An 18,989-nucleotide genomic window follows, 5' to 3' on the forward strand; every position below is an offset into this window, starting at 1 on the left:
GATCCACTGAAAGATTTTGATGATCAGAGATATTTAAAAAATGTACCTTGTAGAAATAAGTAAGAGATTGAAGCCAGGAAGCACAATTAGGAGACTGTCACAAGAAAAGGTGTGAATAAAGGTCTTACCCCAGAATAATATCTATGGAGACAGAATAAAGGAATAGTCTTTAAGAAGAAATAATTTATTGACCTCTTCCTACTAATATTATATTGAGAAATTCACTGCTTTAGTATTAAATAGTCAAATCAAAAGTGTCTTTAGGAGTTATATTGTGTTAGCTCAGTGAAACTCCAAAGGCAAATGAGCAGCCCAAATGTCATTCCAGTCCACTTACCAAGCTACTCAGGTCGCAGGCCTGGTTTGAGAATCTTTAGAGTATTTTTAAAAAAGATTTTATTCATTTATTTGAGAGAGATAGAGAGACAGAGAGAGCATGACTGGGGGGGGAGGAGCAGAGGTATAGGGAGAAGCAGACACTCCACTGAACCAGGAGCCTGACATGGGGCTCAATCCCAAGACCCTGAGATCATGACCCAAGACAAAGTCAGACTCTTAACCAACTGAGCCACGCAGGTGCCCCTACAGAGTCTTTAGATAGGTCAGGATTGGTTGAGACATCTACAGGACTCCTTTGGACCTAGTCTTTCAATTCCCTATCACTACCCATGAGCTCTAGAGTGGATCCAGGAATCCAAACCTGTGTCATACCATCAGTAATCCAACAGAGCTAGTCCCCTCCCCCAAGAATTGGATCTAGAACAACCAGGGTTTGTTAGGCAGTCACAGAACTTAACCTGATCCACTGGGATGGCTGTGGCTTTCTGTCGCAAGCTGCCTGAAGGAGTTAGCTGAAGGGTGGAAATTCTTATCAAAAGAGATATATATGGATATGGAGGTGGATGAAAATGAGAGGGGGGGTGTTTCCTGGGGAACATTTATTTACACATGGTGTGGGGTCCCTGAAACAGCTCTCTGGTGTTCCTTCCTCCCCTTTCTCTCTCTCAGGTTATTTCCTTGATAAAGGTGAAAGACTAGGGAGTATGGACCATGAAACAAGAGAAGAAAAGATTCCTGAAAATATAGACCAGCACAAATGTGAGTGTGTGCATATGTGCACGTGTGACTATATCAATATCCAAACAAGATAGAAAGCAAGTTCTCAAAGAGTGATAGGGTGTTGAAGAGGGAGGCTACATCAGACAGAATTAGTAATTGCATTATTTTCCCCACATGTTTACAATCAACAGGCTTTGAAGTCCAAGGAGATTTGTAGAAGGAAGAGTACCATTCAAGTGGGAGCCCAAAGCTCAGACACTCAGAAATCACTTGTAAAGAGGGATAGTCTCATGGGGCTGTTGTGAGAATCTAACAAAAAGATAGATGAGTCAGTGCTTCATAAACTGTAAAGGGTCTTTAAATTGCAAGGTGCTATATAAACTGTAAAATACTATACAAATGTAAGGGATGATGATTATGATTATTTGAGGAGGAAAACATTATTCTGAATGTAGTCTGTGGCTTGAGAATAGACAGTAATAAGGTTATTTTTTACAAACAACAGAACTTCCCTGTTGAAATGCATCTTCTCTCTTTCAAAATCAATAACCTTGATGGGGCTTGACATTTATTTCAAAGAGAAACAATTCAAAACATATGAAACTCCTTTAATGGGATTAATTTCCTTTAGAACCAGTTTATAAACCACCCCAAATTATCTCATTAATTTATAGTCACATTTCGTTTTGAGCCTTACATGTTATCTAGCTTAACCATGAAAGTTGACTCCAAAAGAATTTTACATGTTTTTTTTAAATCAAAATTCACTCCTTAAAACAATAATTCTTCACCGTTTTTGTGTGTGTGTGTGTTGAGGACCTGCCAAAATGCACAATACCCAGAACTGTTTGCATGGGAATCTGTGTTTTCCCAGGTAAAGAACTCCTGATGTTCCACAAGTTACAGAAATTCAAATTTGAGGGTTACAGATCTAAGGACAATCATTTTCTGAGCATAAGCAGCAGGCTTGTTGGAATAAATGTTTAGGCTCCCAAAGGAATTGTTTAAAGGAAACCACACCACTGTAGGAATGATCACATGGTATGAGTATCTAAAAATTAGCCCATTAGAGTCATATAGGGTTTATGTTGTCATTTCCATAGCTCCAGTGGTTTTGCTGTGCTTGTGCGTGTGCGTGCGTGTGTGTGCGCGCGCGCGTGCATGCATGTATGCTCTTTGCTAGTGGGATGCTTAGGGCAGCAGCATTTGCTTCCCTAGGTGTCTACCCTCAGCTCAATTTAACCAACTTAATTTAAGAGCCATAGCCCTAGGAAAAGGCAACTAATGGGCTGAAATTGCCCTAGAGGCCCACCTGGTTACAGGAGAAGACGAAAGGCATGATTGGCATTTGTTTAGCTGCTCCTGGAGGAGTCCTGGCTAAGGGAGGATTTGGGGCTTCCACTGGTGTTCTCCTTATGAAACAGAGAGGATTTCTTGTGATCCTCTCGCACACCAACCACTGTTAGGAACAGACTTTAGATGAATTAATTCATTTAACTATTTTTTATTCAAGTATAATTAACATACAGTGCTAAATTAGTTTCAGATGTACAATATAATGATCCAACAATTCTATACATTTTTCACTGCCCATCAAGATAAGTGTACTCTTAATTCCCTTTATTTATTTCATTTATCTTCCCAGCCACCTCCCCTTTGGCAACCACCAGTTTGTTCTCTGTATTTAAGAGTCTGTTTTTTTTTTGTTTATTCCTTTTTTCTGTTTGTTTTTTTTTTCATTTGTTTTGTTTCTTAAATTCCACATATGAGTGAAATAATATGGTATTTATCTTTCTCTGACTTTTATTTCACTTAGCACTGTGCTCTGTAGGTCCATTCATGTTGTTGTAAATGGCAAGATTTCAATCTTTTTCTATGGCTGAATAATATTCTGTAGTCTATATATACCACATCTTCTTTTTTAAAAAAAGTTTTAAAATTTTTCAGATTTAAATTCAATTTAATTAACATATACTGTATTATTAGTTTCAGAGGTAGAATTCAGTGATTTATCAGTTGCATACAACACCCAGTGCTCATTACTTCAAGGGTCCTCCTTAATGCCCATCACCCAGTTACCCCATCCCCTCACACACCTCCCCTCCAGCAACCCTCAGTTTGTTCCCTGAAGTTAGGAGTCTCTTATGGTTTGTCTCCCTCTCTGTTGTCCTCTTATTTTCCTTCCCTTCCCTTATGTCCACCTGTGGGCAAAATCACATGGTATTTATCTCTCTCTGACAGACTTATTTTGCTTAGCATAATATCCTCTAGTTTCATCCATATCACTGCAAATAACAAGATTTCATTCTTTTTGTTGGTTGTGGTATATATATTCCATTGTACATATATACCACATCTTTATCCGTTCATCTATTGGTGGACATCTGGGCTCTTTCCATAGTTTGGCAATTATGGACATTGCTACTACAAATATTAGGGTGCATGTGCCCCTTTGAATAACTACATTTGTATCCTTTGGATAAATACCTAGTAGTGCAATTACTGGGTCCTATGGTAGCTCTATTTTTAATTTTTTGAGGAACCTCCATATTATTTTCCAGAGTGGCCACACCAGTTTGCATTCCCACCAACAGCATAAGAGGGTTCCTCTTTCTCCACATCCTCACCAACATCTGTTGTTTCCTGAATTGTTAATTTTAGCCATTCTGACAGGTGTGAGGTGGTTTGTCATTGTGAGATTTTGATTTGTATTTCCCTGATGCTGAGTGATGTTGAGCATTTTTTTCATGTGTCTATTGGCCATTTATATGTCTACTTTGGAGAAATGTCTGTTCATGTCTTCTGCCCATTTCTTGACCAGGGTTTTTGTTTTTTTGGGTGTTGAGTTTGTTAAGTTCTTTATAGATTTTGGATACTAACCCTTTATCTGATAAGACATTTGTAAACATCTTCTCCCATTCTGCATGTTGTCTTTTAGTTTTGTTGATTGTTTCTTTCACTGTGCAGAAGTTTTTTTATCTTGATGAAGACTCTATAGTTCATTTTTGTTTTTGTTTCTCTTGCCTTTGAAGATGTGTCTAGCAAGAAGTTGCTGCAGTCAAGGTCAAAGAGGTTGGTGCCTGTGTTCTCCTCTAGAATTTTGATGGATTCTTGTCTCACATGTAGGTCTTTCATCCATTTTCAGTTTATTTTTGTGTATTGTGTAAGAAAGCAGCCCAGTTTTATTCTTCTGCATGTGGCTGTCTAATTTTTCCAACACCATTTGTTGAAGAGACTGTCTTTTTTCCATTGGATATTCTTTCCTGCTTTATCAAAGATTAGTTGACCATAGAGTTGAAGGTCCATTTCTTGGTTCTCTATTCTGTTCCATTGATCTATGTGTCTGTTTTTATGCCAATACCATCCTGTCTTGATGATTACAGCTTTGTAATACGACTTGAAGTCCAGAACTGTGATGCCTCCAGCTTTGATTTTCTTTTTTAAAATTCTTTTGGCTATTCTGGATCTTTTGTGGTTCCATACAAATTTTAGGATTGTTTGTTCCAGCTCTGTGAAAAATGTTGATGGTATTTTGATAGGGATTGCTTTGAATATGTAGATTGCTTTGGGTAGCATAGACATTTTAACACTATTTGTTCTTCCAATCCATGAGCATGGAATGTTTTTCCATTTCTTTGTGTCTTCCTCAATTTCTTTCTTAAGTTTTCTATAGTTTTCCTTTACCTCTTTGGCTAGGTTTATTCCTAGGTATCTTATGGGTTTTGGTGCAATTGTAAATGGAATAAATTCCTTGATTTCTCTTTCTTCTGCCTCTTTGTTAGTATATAGATATGCAACCGACTTCTGGGCATTGATTTGATATCCTACCACTTTGCTGAATTCCTATATGAGTTCTAGCAATTTTGGGGTGGAGTCTTTTCGGTTTTCTATATAGAGTATCGGGTCATTTGCTAAGAGTGAGAGTTTGACTTCTTCTTTGCTAATTTGGATGTCTTTTATTTTTTGTTGTTGTTGTTGTCTGATTGCTGAGGCTAGGACTTCCAGACTATGTTGAAACACAGTGGTGATACTGGACATCCCTGTCATATTCCTGACCTTAGGGGAAAAGCTCTCAGTTTTTCCCCATTGAGAATGATATTCACTATGGGTTTTTCATAGATGGCTTTTATGATATTGAGGTATGTTCCCTCTATCCCTACACTGTGAAGAGTTCTAATCAAGAAAGGATGCTGTACTTTGTCAAATGCTTTTTCTGCATCTCTTGAGAGGATCATATGGTTCTTGTCCTTTCTTTTATTAATGTATTGTATCACATTGATTGATTTGCAGATGTTGAACCATCCTTGCAGCCCAGGAAAAAATCCCACTTGGTTGTGGTAAATAACCCTTTTAATATACTGTTGGATCCTATTAGCTAGTATCTTGGTGAGATTTTTGCATCCATGTTCATCAGGGATATTGGTCTGTAATTCTCCTTTTGGTGGGTTCTTTGTCTGGTTTTGGGATCAAGGTAATGCTGGCCTCATAGAATGAGTTTGGAAGTTTTCCTTCCATTTCTATTTTTTGAAACAGCTTCAGAAGAATAGGTATTAATTCTTCTTTAAATATTTGGTAGAATTCTGCTGGGAAGCCATCTGGCCCTTGACTCTTGTTTGTTGGGAGATTTAAAAAAATTTTTTTTTAAAGATTTAATTTATTTATTGAGAGAAAGTGAGAGTGAGAGCGAGAGCAAGAGAGAGCACAGGCAGAGAGGATGAAACAGACTCCCCGCTGAGCAAGGAGCCTGATGTGGGGCTCGATCTCAGGACCCTGAGATCATGACCTGAGCTGAAGGCAGACGCTTAACTGACTGAGCCACCCAGGCACCCCTGTTAGGAGATTTTTGATTACTGGTTCAATTTCCTTGCTGGTTATGGGTCTGTTCAGGTTTTCTATTTCTTCCTGTTTCAGTTTTGGTAGTTTATATGTTTCTAGGAAAGCATCCATTTCTTCCAGATTGTCTAATTTGTTGGCATATGACTGCTCATAATATTCTCTTATAATTGTTTCTATTTCTTCAGTGTTGCTTGTGATTTCTCCTCTTTCATTCATGATTTTATTTATTTGGGTCTTTTCTCTTTTTCTTTTTGATAAGTCTGGCTAGGGATTTATTGATCTTATTAATTCTTTCAAAGAACAAGCTCCTAGTTTTGTTGATCTGTTCTGTTTTTTTGATTTCTATATCATTGATTTCTGCTCTAATCTTTATTATTTCTCTTCTCCTGCTGGGTTTAGGCTTTATTTGGTGTTCTTTTTCCAGCTCCTTTAGTTGTAAGGTTAGGTTGTGTATTTGAGACTTTTCTTCTCTCTTGAGAAAGGCCTGTATTGCTATATACTGCCCTCTTAGGACTGCCTTTGCTGCATCCCAAAGATTCTGAACTGTTGTGTTTTCATTTTCATTTGCTTCCATGTATCATTTAAGTTCTTTAATTTCCCAGTTGATCCATTCATTCTTTAGTAGGATGCTCTTTAACCTCCATGTATTTGTGGTCCTTCCAATTTTTTTCTTGTAGTTGACTTCAAGTTTTAAAGCATCGTGGTCTGAAAATATGCATGGAATAATCTCAATCTTTTTGTACTGGTTGAGACCTGATTTGTGACCCAGTATATGATCTATTCTGGAGAATGATCCATGTGCACTTGAGAAGAATGTGTATAGTATCACTGTGTTTCTTTAATTTTGTTATTAATTGGCTTATATATTTGGCTGCTCCCAAGTTAAAGGCATACATATTTACAATTGTTAGATCTTCTTGTTGGATAGACACTTTTATTATGATATAGTGCCCTTCTTCATCTTTTATTACAGTCTTCGGTTTAAAATTGAGTTTGTCTGATATAAGGAAGGCTACTCCAGCTTTCTTTTGGTGTCCATTAGAATGATAAATGGTTCTCCACCCCCTCACTTTCAATCTGGAGGTGTCTTTGGGTCTAAAATCATCTCTTGTAAGCAGCATATCAATGGGTCTTGTCTTTTTATCCATTCTGATACCCTATGTCTTTTGATTGGAGCATTTAGTCCATTTACATTCAGGGTAATTAATGAAAGATATGAAATTAGTGCCATTTTATTACCTTTGTAAAGTTGCTGTTCCTTTCTGGTCTTTGTTCCTTTTGGGCTCTCTCTCTGTTCAAAGCATCCCCTTTAATATTTCTTGCAGGGCTGGTTTAGTGTTGACAAATTCTTTTAGTTTTTGTTTGTCCTGGAAACTCTTTATTTCTCCTTTCTGAATGACAGCCTTGCTGGATAAAGTATTCTTGGCTGCATATTTTTCCCATTCAGCATGTTGAATATATCATGCCAGTCCTTTCTGGTCTGACAGGTCTCTGTGGACAGGATTGCTCCTAGCCTTATGTTCTACCCTTGTAGGTTAAGGACCTCTTGTCCTGACCTGCTTTCAGGAATTTCTCTTTATCTTTGAAATTTGCAAGTTTCACTAATATGTGTAGAGGAGTTGACATATTTTTATTAATTTTGACGGGGTGGTTCTCTGTGCCTGCTGGACTTGAATATTTCCTTCCCCAGATTAGAAGAATTTGTTCAAATAAACCTCCTGTCCCTCTCTCTTACTCTTCATCTTCTGGGACCCCTATTATCTGGATATTATTTCACTTTATGGAATCACTGAGTTCTCAAAGTCTCCCTTCATGATCCATTAGTTGTCTTTATCTCTTCTTTTCAGCTTCCTTATTTTCCATCATTTTGTCTTCTATATCACTGACTCTCTTCTACCTCATTTAGCCTCACTGTTAAAGCCTCCATTTGTGACTGCATCTCAGTAATAGCATTTTAATTTTGGCCTGATTTGATTTTAGTTCTCCTATTTCTACAGTAAGGGATTCTCTAGTGTCTTCTATGCTTTTTTCAAGCCCAGCTAGTATCTTTATAATAGTTTTTTATAAATTCTAATTCAGATATTTTACTTATATTCCTATTGATTAAATCCCTGGCTGGGAGTATTACCTCCTGTTCTTTCTTTTGGGGTGAATTTCTCCATCTAATCTAATCATTTTGTGCAGAAAAGAAAGGAGGAGGAAATGAAAAAAAGAGAAAAAAAAAACAGCACCAATTTCAAGAAACAAAAATTTCAAGAAGTGTTTCTTATGCATATTGTGTACACCCTTCTGTTGTGTTTTGGCTGCTCTCTCCCACTGGACCTTCCTCTACAGAGTTCCTTCTTACTTGTAGTGCAGAGTGTTTGGATCTTTAAGTAGGTGTGCTTTGATCTGTTTGTCAAAATAAGCCTCGCATCTGCCATGTTTTCTTCCTCCAACTGTGCAAATTGTTTCCTTAATCCTCAGATTGTCTTCCTTGTTGTTCAAAATAGTTGAATGTTGATCTAGCTTTTGGAGATCAGGATTATCCAAGAGGAGCACTTCTGACATGAAGGAGAATTCTGGAGAGCAAGAACTGAGGCAAGAAGAAATTTTCTTCCTCTATTCATATGTTGTCACTGTGGCCTGAGGCAGAGGACAGAGACCTGCACAGGCGATGCTTAGTGGTACAGACCACTAGGACTTAGTGACAAGCCAAGCACCTGCCAATCTGATCTTCTGCATCTTTTCCATCTTCTTTATCTGTTGATCCATCAATGGATGCTTGGGTTGTTTCCTTATCTTGGCTATTGTAAACACTGCTGCAATAAACATAGGGGTGCATATATCTTTTCAAATTAGTGTTTTAATTCTTTGGGTAAATACCCAGTAGTGGAATTATTGGATCATGAGGTAGCTCTATTTTTAATTTTTGAGGAACCTCTATACTGTTTTCCACAATCGCTATACCAGTTTGCATTCCCACAAATAGTGCATGAGGGTTCCCTTTTCTCTAGATCCTCGCCAACACTTGTTATTTCTTGTGTTTTTGATTTTAGCAATTCTGACAGGTGTAAAGTGATATTTCATTGTGTTTTAATTTGCAATCCCTTGATGATTAGTGATGTTGAGCATCTCCTCATGTGTTTTGGCCATTTGCATGTCTTCTTTAGAAAAATGTTTATTCAGATCCTCTGCCCAGTTTTTAATTGGATTATTTGTGTGTGTGTGTGTGTGTGTGTGTTGTGTAAGTTCTTTACATATTCTGGATATTAATCCCTTATGGGGTATATCATTTGCAAATATTTTCTCCCATTCAGTAGGTTGCCTTTTTGTTTTGTTGATGGTTTCCTTTGCTGTGTAGAAGCCTTTTATTTTGGTGTAGTCCCATTTGTTTAATTTTGCTTTTGTTTCATTTCCCTTGACAGAGGAGACATATCTAGAAAAATATTTCAATAGCCGATGTCAAAGAATTACTGCCTGTTTTCTTCTAAGAATTTATGGTTTCAGATCTCACGTTTAAGTCTTTAATCCATTTTGAGTTTATTTTTATGTATGGTGTGAGAAAGTGATGTAGTTTCATTCTTTTGCAGGTAGCTGTCCAGTTTTCCCAACACCACTTACTGACGAGGCTTAGCTCATTTAATTCTTAAAACAATCTCCTCAGCAAGGTACTATTGTTCTCATTTCATAGATGAGAAGATTGAGACACAGAAAAGCTATAATCAAAGACAACTAGCTAATAACTAGCAAAGTCAAGATCTAAACTCAGATTTGATTCCAGGCTCTTCCTGTAGCCCAACACTGTCTCTTTCCATTTCTTTCCTGGCTTCTGAAATGTTCCATAAGCCTCTCCCTCCCTGGAGGGCTCTTGGAAGTGAAACCCATTCATTTATCTCCTGAAGGACAGTGTCTTGAACGGCCCATCAGACACCGAGGACTGAGACTCATTTACTGTTATTACTAACTTCCTTCATGACTTTGGCCAGCTCCTTAAGTTGCCGGGGGCCTCAGTTTTCTCAACTGTAAAATGAGAAGACAGAACTAGATGAAACCTCCAGCTGTAAAATTCGTGACTGCATTCTGTGTGCTCACCCTATTTCCCCAATGGGCATGTCTCCTCATTCTGTGGGCTGCTCACAACTCACTAGTAGGCTGCTCCCTTCTCTGACCACCCAAGCTAGAAGTATGTTCCACTCCCACAACACCTACAGCTTTTACTCTTTTTTTGACTCATCTTATTCATTCTCCTTCCATATCTTATCTGAATTTAACTAAATTCCTCAAATATTTTTCTTTTTAAAAAAAGATCTTATTTATTTATTTGAGATAGAGAGAGGGAGAGAAAGAGCACATGAGCAGGGGGAAGGGCAGAGGGAGAAGTAGACTCCCCGCGGAGCAGGGAGCCGGGCGTGGGGCTTGATACCAGGACCCTGGGATCATGACCTGAGTTGAAGGCATACACTTAACCGACTGAGCCACCCAGGTGCCCTGATTTTTGTTTATTTCTTTAACATCTATATAGTATTCCAATTTATGAGTAAACCACAATTTATGTTCTAATTCCCTCATTAAGACAGTTGGTTGTTTCCATTTTTCACAAAGGTGCTGCGACTAATATTCTTTTACTTGCCTTTTTGAGTACATGTGAAAGAGATTCTCTAGAGAGAATGTCCAGAAATGGAATTACTGAGTCATAGGGTTTGTGCATGAGATATTGCCAAATTGTTCCCCAAAGTGGTAGTACCAACATATGTTTCCACTTGCAAGGTGTAAGCATTCTGTCTCCCATATCCTTACCAATACCTATCAAGCTTAATTTTTTTTTCCAAACTAACATTTTGACTGCATATGTCTCACAGCACCGACCACTTTCTTCTTTATATTTGTATATATGCTACCTCCCCTACTGGACAGTAAACTTTATGAGGGCAGAATCTTTGCTTAACTCATTTTTATATTCTTCCCACAAAATTTATTGAGCTTAATAAGTATACAATAAAGAGTTATGAACAAAAAAAATAAGCAGAATTAATTAATCTTGACCCAAGGAGATGGGGAGTTCCATGGGGCAGGGATGAGGTGTTCTATCTCTATTAATCCGGTGTAGAGATATGGGTAGGGAATCCCCATCAGCTGCCTAGAGGGCTGCAGGGTGGTCACAACTAGCCTACAGACTGAAGGTTTCAATATCTATAGTGGACTATCACCAGCCCTGGGAGATCCCAGGTTTAGATCATTTTTTTATCATGATATTCATTAAATATTTATTGATTGATGTGAGTGGCAAATTTCCCAGTCTCTGGGGCAAGCTTTATTATGTACCAAGGGGGGTGTTTCTAAATGGAACTCCCCCACCTCTGGCCCCACCCCATTACTAAGGGTTGAGTAGAATCCATGTGTCCTTTGGACTAGGGTGCTACATGACCTATGGTAAATGCCTCCCCTTTTTGTCACCCTAGCAGTTCCTGGCTGACTCATTTTCTAAATAAGCCACTTGTGGTTTTTGGTCTGACATCACATGTGGAAGAATGAGCAATTTTTTAAGAACCAGAACTACATTCAATCAGAATAAGATACATTGTGTATGTTACTCATGGTTCTAGGACAAGGGGTCAACACTGCTACAAGTTCTCTGACCTTCTCCCACTGCTCCGTTCCTGGGACCAATGGATAGAGAGAAGGTAAAGGAAGGAGGAAGATATGGGTATGAAGAATTTTTGTATATATCTCTTATTTTGCTTTTACATTATGTACAATTTAATAAAATTATCTTGTTTCCTTTGCTAGATTAAATAAAAAATAATATAGCAAAGTTGTCAAGGCCATGAGTTATGCTGCTCTACTGCTTGGGCTCAAACCCCAGCTCCACTGCATGCCAGCTGGGTGAATTTGAGCAAGTTCTTGAATCCTGATGTGCCTCCATTTCTTCATTTATAAAACAGTACTAGTACTTATGATACAGGATGCTTGGAGGGAATAAATGAATTGATATATGTTAAGTGCTTAGAATGGTGCCTGAAACTTGGTAAGCACTATGAAACTGTTAGTAAACATTTTTTGACTCCATCACAATGTTTATGCTCATAGTAAGTGCTCAATAAATGCTTTTTGATGAAATGAATGCATTCTACTAAACATTTCTAGAATCGGGGGGACAGAAGTGACCATAAGTGGCAGACTCTTGGGTGGAAATAGAAAGAACCCTGAAGATCAATTCCCTGGAGCATAGGGAGTTCCCTGTCCCTCACCTTTTTGTTTGGTTTAATAGTTCGTTCCCTAGTTATGTGTGTTGTTGAGGGAAGGGCTGCCACCCCCTCCACCCCTGGAGCCACTCAATGGAAGTCCTACTTCCTGTTTTTTAAGTGTAGAAGAAGGTAGAGTTCTGGATCCTTGAACCCTGAAATCATGGGCTGGGTTAGAAAGGAGACCCTGGTGCCAGACAACATCACGCTCTGGCCTCTCCGCATCTATTGCTTGTGAGGAGGGTTAGCAAGATAGTGGCATTTGGCTGAGTGTTATTTTGTTGAGTTAGGATGGGTATGTGTGGGAAATTATATAGATATAACGTTAATACTCTGTTTTCCATTTATTAGTGCAGATGTGGTGCTTATCTTCACAGGACTTGTGGTCTTCGGTAACCTACTCTTGTGTGAGCTGTGAAGAAGCCAGAGTGAAGTCCCTCCGAGCCCACTCTCAATTGCAGACCTCTTTAGGATGCCTGAGGCCAAGCTTGTGGGACACCACTCATCAGAGCGGGTCGGTCCAGCCTCATTGGCACCGCCATGTGGCTTTAGCTGAGGAGCTTGATGGACCAGACAAGTAGGTCTAACTTGGCTGCCACAGGAACAAGGGTGCTGTGCTTACTAGAAAGGCTACAAATTCAGTAAAATTGGTAGAAATGCTAGTAACCAAAGGAACTTCAGTTGTCTTGCAGGGACATTCACCAGATGTCAGGAGGCCCAGCATAAAGTGACATCTAAAGGATAGCCATACTCTCAACCACTTGCAAATAGCCACTCACACATAAATACATTCACAAACATACTGGCACAAACAGCTTCATTCTCCTAGACATTTCCCTTCCCTACACTTGCAAGCACATACATATGCCTCACATATACTCTCTCAGCCAAAAGGGTGGCCTAGGGGAGACCTCATGGCTGAATCAAATGCTGGTTAATGCTGCTGCTTTTATTACACCAAAGGTCTTAACATTTATTTGGAGATGAACACAAAACTTGGTATACTGCTGTTACAGTGGCATGCATTCCCTACAGTGCAGCTTCGGAGCTCGAGATCACTGCAGCACGCACATAAGAACTGCTCTCCGGAGGAGAGAAAAGGTGGGGTGGGGGGTACTGCAGATCCTTGTTCTCTCCAGTATCAACAGACTAAAGGTACTTTACCATGATAGCAGTTGAGGAATCTCTTGTGTTGGGCAGGTGTGTTTTAAACAGGTAAACAGGTATGACAAGGGATCCAAGTGTGGGTAGGTTCCTAACACTTAGAGCCAAGAGCATTTTTGGGTAAGTATGTGCTCCCCAAACAGGCAGCACTGACTAAAGCGGAGGCATGCTTAGCACTGCTTCTGAGCTAGGTTAAGCTACCAAGAGTCCTCAGTGAAGGGAATCCTGGTTTCGTGAAGAAGAATAAGACATGAGGACACTGTCACAATAAGGCCACTACACTCACAGCAAACAATGACCTCAGAGAAAACTTTCAGGACTACGGGAAAGCAGCTCTATTCTCTCTGTCAGGTGCCCCTTGCTGGTTAGGCGCCTGCCCTGAGACTTTCACATGGTCTTTTCTGAGCTGCACAATATCACTTAGCACAACGGAGCAGAGGAAGGGACCACACACGTCAAGGTCATGGGACATCACCAAGCGTGGCTGACTATTGGCAAATGTCTCAGATGCCTTTCCCGGTTGGGCTAGGTGCCCCCGTGTATCTGGAGAGCTAATCTGAAAAGAGGCTGGCAAAGGACTTCCTCAAGCTCCGGATGGTCTCCGCTTTGGCTTCATCCTCATTGGCTGAAGACTGGAAGAAGGAGGACTCAGAGAAGCTGAAGGCATTTGTCAGGGACTGCGACTTGCTTGAAGATAAAAACCAGAGAGAACGTGAGAGGGGGTGTTCCCAGTGAGGCAGGGAAAGACGGTGACATGAGGATACACAACCAAACCCCCACTCCCACCCCAGGGAGACCAGGGTCATGGAGGAGAAAGCCAGCAGTGGAGTACTGCCAGGACCCAGGGAGGCCCCTGTGCTATTATCCTCACCTTCAATGCTGCTAAAACAGGAAAGGATGGGGGCAGTGTGGGAGAGAGGGAGAAGGGAGAAAAGAGAAGGAAAAGAGGAGAAGGGGGAAAAAAGAGAAAAGGGAAAGAGGGAGGAGTGACTCAAAGGCTGTTTCTTATACTTAATGCTAAAGGGCCCACAGGCTACATTTCAGAGGTCCCAACTTGGTAAGTACTAATCTAAGAATCTCACACCCTTCCCTTCTGATGAAATATAGCAACCAGGGGACCATAGACTCTTTGCACTCTCTTTTCCATCAACTGTCAAGTGGTAAAGCCAGCCTCAGAAGACCTGGGTCAAAGTCTTGGATCTGCCCTTCACTCATTCTTGTGCTTCTCTGGGACTTGGTTTCTCATTTGTGATGTGCAGGTGTTTGGTAAAATGCCCTCCAGGCCTTTTCAGGTCTTTATACTAGGCTTTTTTTCTCTGATTCCAAAAAAACTTGGAATAAACCAAGGCCTCAAGTTACCTGCTCTTAAAATGGACATGACCATTCTTTGTAGCCTACCTCAGAGGAGTCCTAATATGAGGTTTATGCAGTTCAGGATATCCAGGGGCAGAAGAGATACATATCTGGTGCACACAAGGACATTAGGCAGTTTTCTAATTAAAAACCCAAATCACATACATTCTAGGAACCAGTTTTTCCCCTGAGAGACTAGGGATTCAGAGAGAAAAACTGTGAAGGCAAGAAGGTCAAGAGGAGGCCAAGCCCAGCCCTTGAGAAGAGAATATGAGGTCTGGCGTATCCAGTGGTCTGCCATATCTCCTTGACTTTCACTGTGTCTCTTTCCTGATGGTTTCTGGCTGTAGAACTTTTCTCCTGATGCCTTAGGGCTCCCAGCCCTTCCTTACATTCAGGGTGCAGCCCCCAAAACTCCATTCTACAGGAGTGTGAGCAGTTTATCTCCTGCAGTGATGACTTTGAACAGATGCCCTGCCTTCCATTAGGGTTGGCGATGGGCCCCAACATGCTGGCCTTTGGGAGGGAGGGCCCCCTCTGCATGCACAGCCAGGGGCACTGGGTATAAGCCTCCTGCTTGTTGTCAGATGATGGCTCTATTCAACAACTTCAGCCCAAAGGCAATGGCCACCCAAAGATCTGCTCTCAGACTGGGGCCAGAGGTGGCTAATGAGAAGGCAGGAGAGTCAGCATGCAGAAAACAATTGGATTGAGGGGAAGTTATGGGTCAGGTGAGATGTGAAATGTGCCACTGGCCAGAGCGGGGGAGCAGGAGTGGGTGATGCCCCTCCAGTCCCGAGGGCTGGAAGACCCAGAGAAAGTGGTCATCTGGACTACCTGAGCCTGAATCCTGGCTCTGCCACTAACTAGCAGAGTAGTTTTGAGAAAGACAATTAATCAAATCTCTCTGAGCAGTTTACTCATCTATGCAATGACTAGACCATGTCTAAGTGGCCTCCTTTTCTCCCTCCCTGAAGATTCCCATCACCTCACTCTGAAAGCACTGATGGGTCCCTCCCATCCCTGCAAGGCTACAGCTGTTTCTGCTGACAGTGATGACAGAGGTCTGTTTGGGGACGGTGCAAAGAGGCATCTCTAGTTCTAGAGAAGAGGGTAGAACTGACCACCATCCACACCCAGGTGCATCCCAAGTACAGCTTTACTGTTTTCCAGGGGCCCTCAGTTCTTCCTCTGAAGCAGGACAGTGTGATGGGGGCTTCTAGGGAGTGAGGAAGCCCAAGAAGATGGAGTTCCTCAGGGTATCTATCTGGACCCTCCTCTGTTGACCACACCAGAAACCGACCTCCTTCTGACAAAGCTGAAGGTAAAAAGTTGAAATGGATTTAACTACTTCCCCCTTTTCCTTCTGGGCAGCCTTGCTGATTGCACACCCTAACTGTGAGTCAGAGGCAGGAAAGAGGATTTTTTTTTTTTTTTTTAAATTTTGAGAGGGAGAAATACACATACACACACAGAGAAAAGGAATGGAAAAAAGAGTGGGAGACAGGATTAAAAAAAAAACAAAACCCTAAGCTAATATAAGAATAGGAAAGGGGCAGTGACTCTGCCTTATTGGCATTCCCCAGGAAGAAAGGGGAGGGTTTGAGCTTCTAGCTAGACCTTAGACTTTCACTTCCTTCTTTTCTACCCTCCCCAATCAACCCCCAACCATGCCCCCAACCAAAAATAAGCAAATAAATAAATAAATAACCCAAAACCAAAGCCCCAAAAAAGTCCCACAAAAATATCTACAGAAGAAAGCCTGATTGAAGGTGCTTTCTAGCAGCTCTGGAGCCTACGGCCTGTGAGGAGGGGCAGGAAGAGGGGAGGGGAAGGAGCTGCTGAGTTGTCTCTTACTTGAGCTGTGGGTGAGGCTGGGGCTTCTGTGGTGGAGCAGCCGGGGGTGGCTGGGCCTCTGCCAGGGAGCTGCTGCTGGAGGGTGCATCTCCGTGGGTGGTGGAGGAAGAAGAGGAGGAGGAGGAAGAGGAGGAAGGTGGCAGTGATGGTCCAGGGGGAGGCCGGCGTGGAGGCATCACCTTGCCTGGGGGTTGCATTCCTTGGGGTTGCCCAGGGCCCCCTAGGTTCAGTACAAGAAAAACTTCATAATTTAACCGTATCAAAGGGTTTTCTTATTAGAATCTACATCTTAAAGGATGAGGTTAGTTAATCACCAAAAGGATAAGCTCTATTACAAGAAGCCACCCGAGGCTCTGTCGGGCTCCAGAGCCAGCCCCTGGTTTCCCTCATACATCTGCCGCTACTTGCACCTCCTCAGAGACACAGCCCCTCAGGCACAGCACGTGTCAGGAGGACAAGGAAGAAAGCATGGGATGAGGGGCCCTGATCAGAAGCAAGCTCTTTTACAGAAGGCCCCCCAGACCAGAGGGACCCCACCCCTCTTCCCCAGCGGTTCCTCAGGTAGAGGGCAACGTGCCCCACGGTTTACTAGGAGGTCTCAAGTTCCACACTGTAGATGCAGTACAAGGCAGTACAGAGCATAGGTCTGGGAATCAGAAAGTCAAGACACAGTCTATCAGTGACTCCCTGAGCAAGTCTGCAAAGTTCTCCGGGCCTTGGTGTTTACAACCATAAAACTATGAAAAAGTAATCCCTAGTCTTAGTTGTCTTTCAAGAAGGTAGTGTTTCAAAGATGTTAATGGACAAGAAAGTTCTTCAAAAAGTATTGTGTGCTTTATAGTCATTAATGATCACAGATTTGCATTGTTTTTACAGAACTGGGCCTTGTCCAGCTCCTGACCTGCACGTGTCTGATTGCCATGCCCCGCCCCACCAGAGCTTCATTTTAACATTAACTCAAGCAGATGACTAGGGGGAATCTTCTGTTTCCATGTGCTCTTTTGCCTCTTAGTACCATCCTCAGGGGTCTCCACTCCCTCCCCAGTGTGTGTGGTGAAATTTTCCAGAAATCCAAGCCCTATTCTCCCCTGGGGATGTGGGCACCATCCCACAAAGAAGCAGCCTCCCACCTCCACCCCCACCCCCAAAAGGACCAGGATACCATTCTCTCAGCATGAGACAGAAAACCATCTGGTGGCCTGGAGGGGGAAAAGGCCATCCTTCCTCTGGGGGTTGTCAGGCAGTAAGTGTGATACCTGATTGCTCAGATTTTGCTAAGGGTCGGGGGTTCCTTAGTCATCTTTTGACTTAATAGATGTCCTCATCAGTGCATACTGACTGTTGGGATGATGCATAATTGGCCTGAAAGATCCAGTTTCTCAAGTCTCACTCCCAGCATCCACATTCATGGGCTGGCTGGAAGGAGTAGGCTTATAGAAACTCAAGAGCAGCTAAGAGTTGTGTTGTAACTTAGGATCCTAGAAACACCAGAATACTTATACCCTCTGGAGAGGCAGAATTATCCATCTACACCACTGTGCACCCATGATTATCAGCCCATCTCCCTACTACATGGCATGGACTCCACCGTATCAATTACCAATGAATACCGGAGTTAGTTTTACATAAATAAATACACAAATGGAATTTTGGATTGAAAACTTGAAGTTCCAAGTTCAAATCAGATAACCAGTGAAGATGAAGACGACAGATCAGGATATTTCACGTTAGCCAGTTTTTGCCTCTTCCAAAATTTGGCTTCATCTGTATCAGCCTTTTCTTGTCAAGTACAGCAGGTTGATGGCTCAGCCTCTTATACCAGGAACCTTTCCCGCTTGTACAGAGATGCTTGAATAGCCAGAAACTTTACAACTTAACACTGAAGACAGATATAACTTTTCCTTTATTGCACATTAAGCTGTACAAGAGAGTCACAAAAGAGAGGTACTTAAATCACACTTCCAGCATTGGCTGAGGTTCTCCCAGCTGGATCGGTACAAAAAAAGGGGACAACATCAGAAAAGAAATGGGTACAAAACACCTGAACAGCAATCCTATACTGTGACATGGATGTCCCCCAGGCCACAGAGTTGTCCCTTAGCATGCTGCCTGAGGGCACATGATAGTCAGGTTACACTCCCTGCTTGCATTTGGCAGTAGGAGCCCTAATCAGTTTCTCCCCCACCTGAGAAACTTTGGCTAACACCACCCTGGAGCCTGACTGAATTCAAATGGCAACTTTGTATTTGTGGCTCACAAATGTCACATGAAAAGCACCTGGATGTTCACACTGATAACATGCAGAGAAGCAACACCACCATCAGCTCACCACTTGGACAAAAGTAAAAATAAAAATAAAAATGTATTCCTCCATTCTGGGAAATGTTGCTTTATTCCTTTCTACCATTTCATCAGATTGGGAGGTATTTAAGGACCTGATTCTTATGCAACCCACCTGGAAGTCCATAAATGCATATATGTATATATTTACAACAG

At 41.5% G+C, this 18,989-nt stretch overlaps 1 protein-coding gene and 1 long non-coding RNA gene across 2 annotated transcripts in view; one reads left to right on the forward strand and one right to left on the reverse strand.

The window, feature by feature from the left end:
* Positions 1-1,061: 1,061 nt before the first annotated feature.
* Positions 1,062-11,998, forward strand: LOC118523791 (uncharacterized). Its single transcript, XR_013448953.1, has 2 exons — positions 1,062-1,098; positions 11,340-11,998. It is a non-coding gene; the product is annotated as an uncharacterized LOC118523791 (long non-coding RNA).
* A 1,068-nt stretch (positions 11,999-13,066) lies between these two features.
* SYN2 (synapsin II) overlaps positions 13,067-18,989 on the reverse strand; it is a 192,614-nt gene continuing 186,691 nt past the window's right edge. Inside the window, exons 12-13 of the mRNA XM_078074963.1 lie at positions 16,494-16,713; positions 13,067-13,970 (exon numbers count right to left, since the gene is read on the reverse strand). Of these exons, the coding sequence (XP_077931089.1) occupies positions 13,835-13,970; positions 16,494-16,713 (356 nt within the window). The 3' untranslated portion in view covers positions 13,067-13,834. The remainder of the gene's footprint in view (positions 13,971-16,493; positions 16,714-18,989) is intronic.

The sequence above is a fragment of the Halichoerus grypus genome, chromosome 1 (genome assembly GCF_964656455.1).
Source record: "Halichoerus grypus chromosome 1, mHalGry1.hap1.1, whole genome shotgun sequence".
Classification (NCBI taxonomy): domain Eukaryota; kingdom Metazoa; phylum Chordata; class Mammalia; order Carnivora; family Phocidae; genus Halichoerus; species Halichoerus grypus.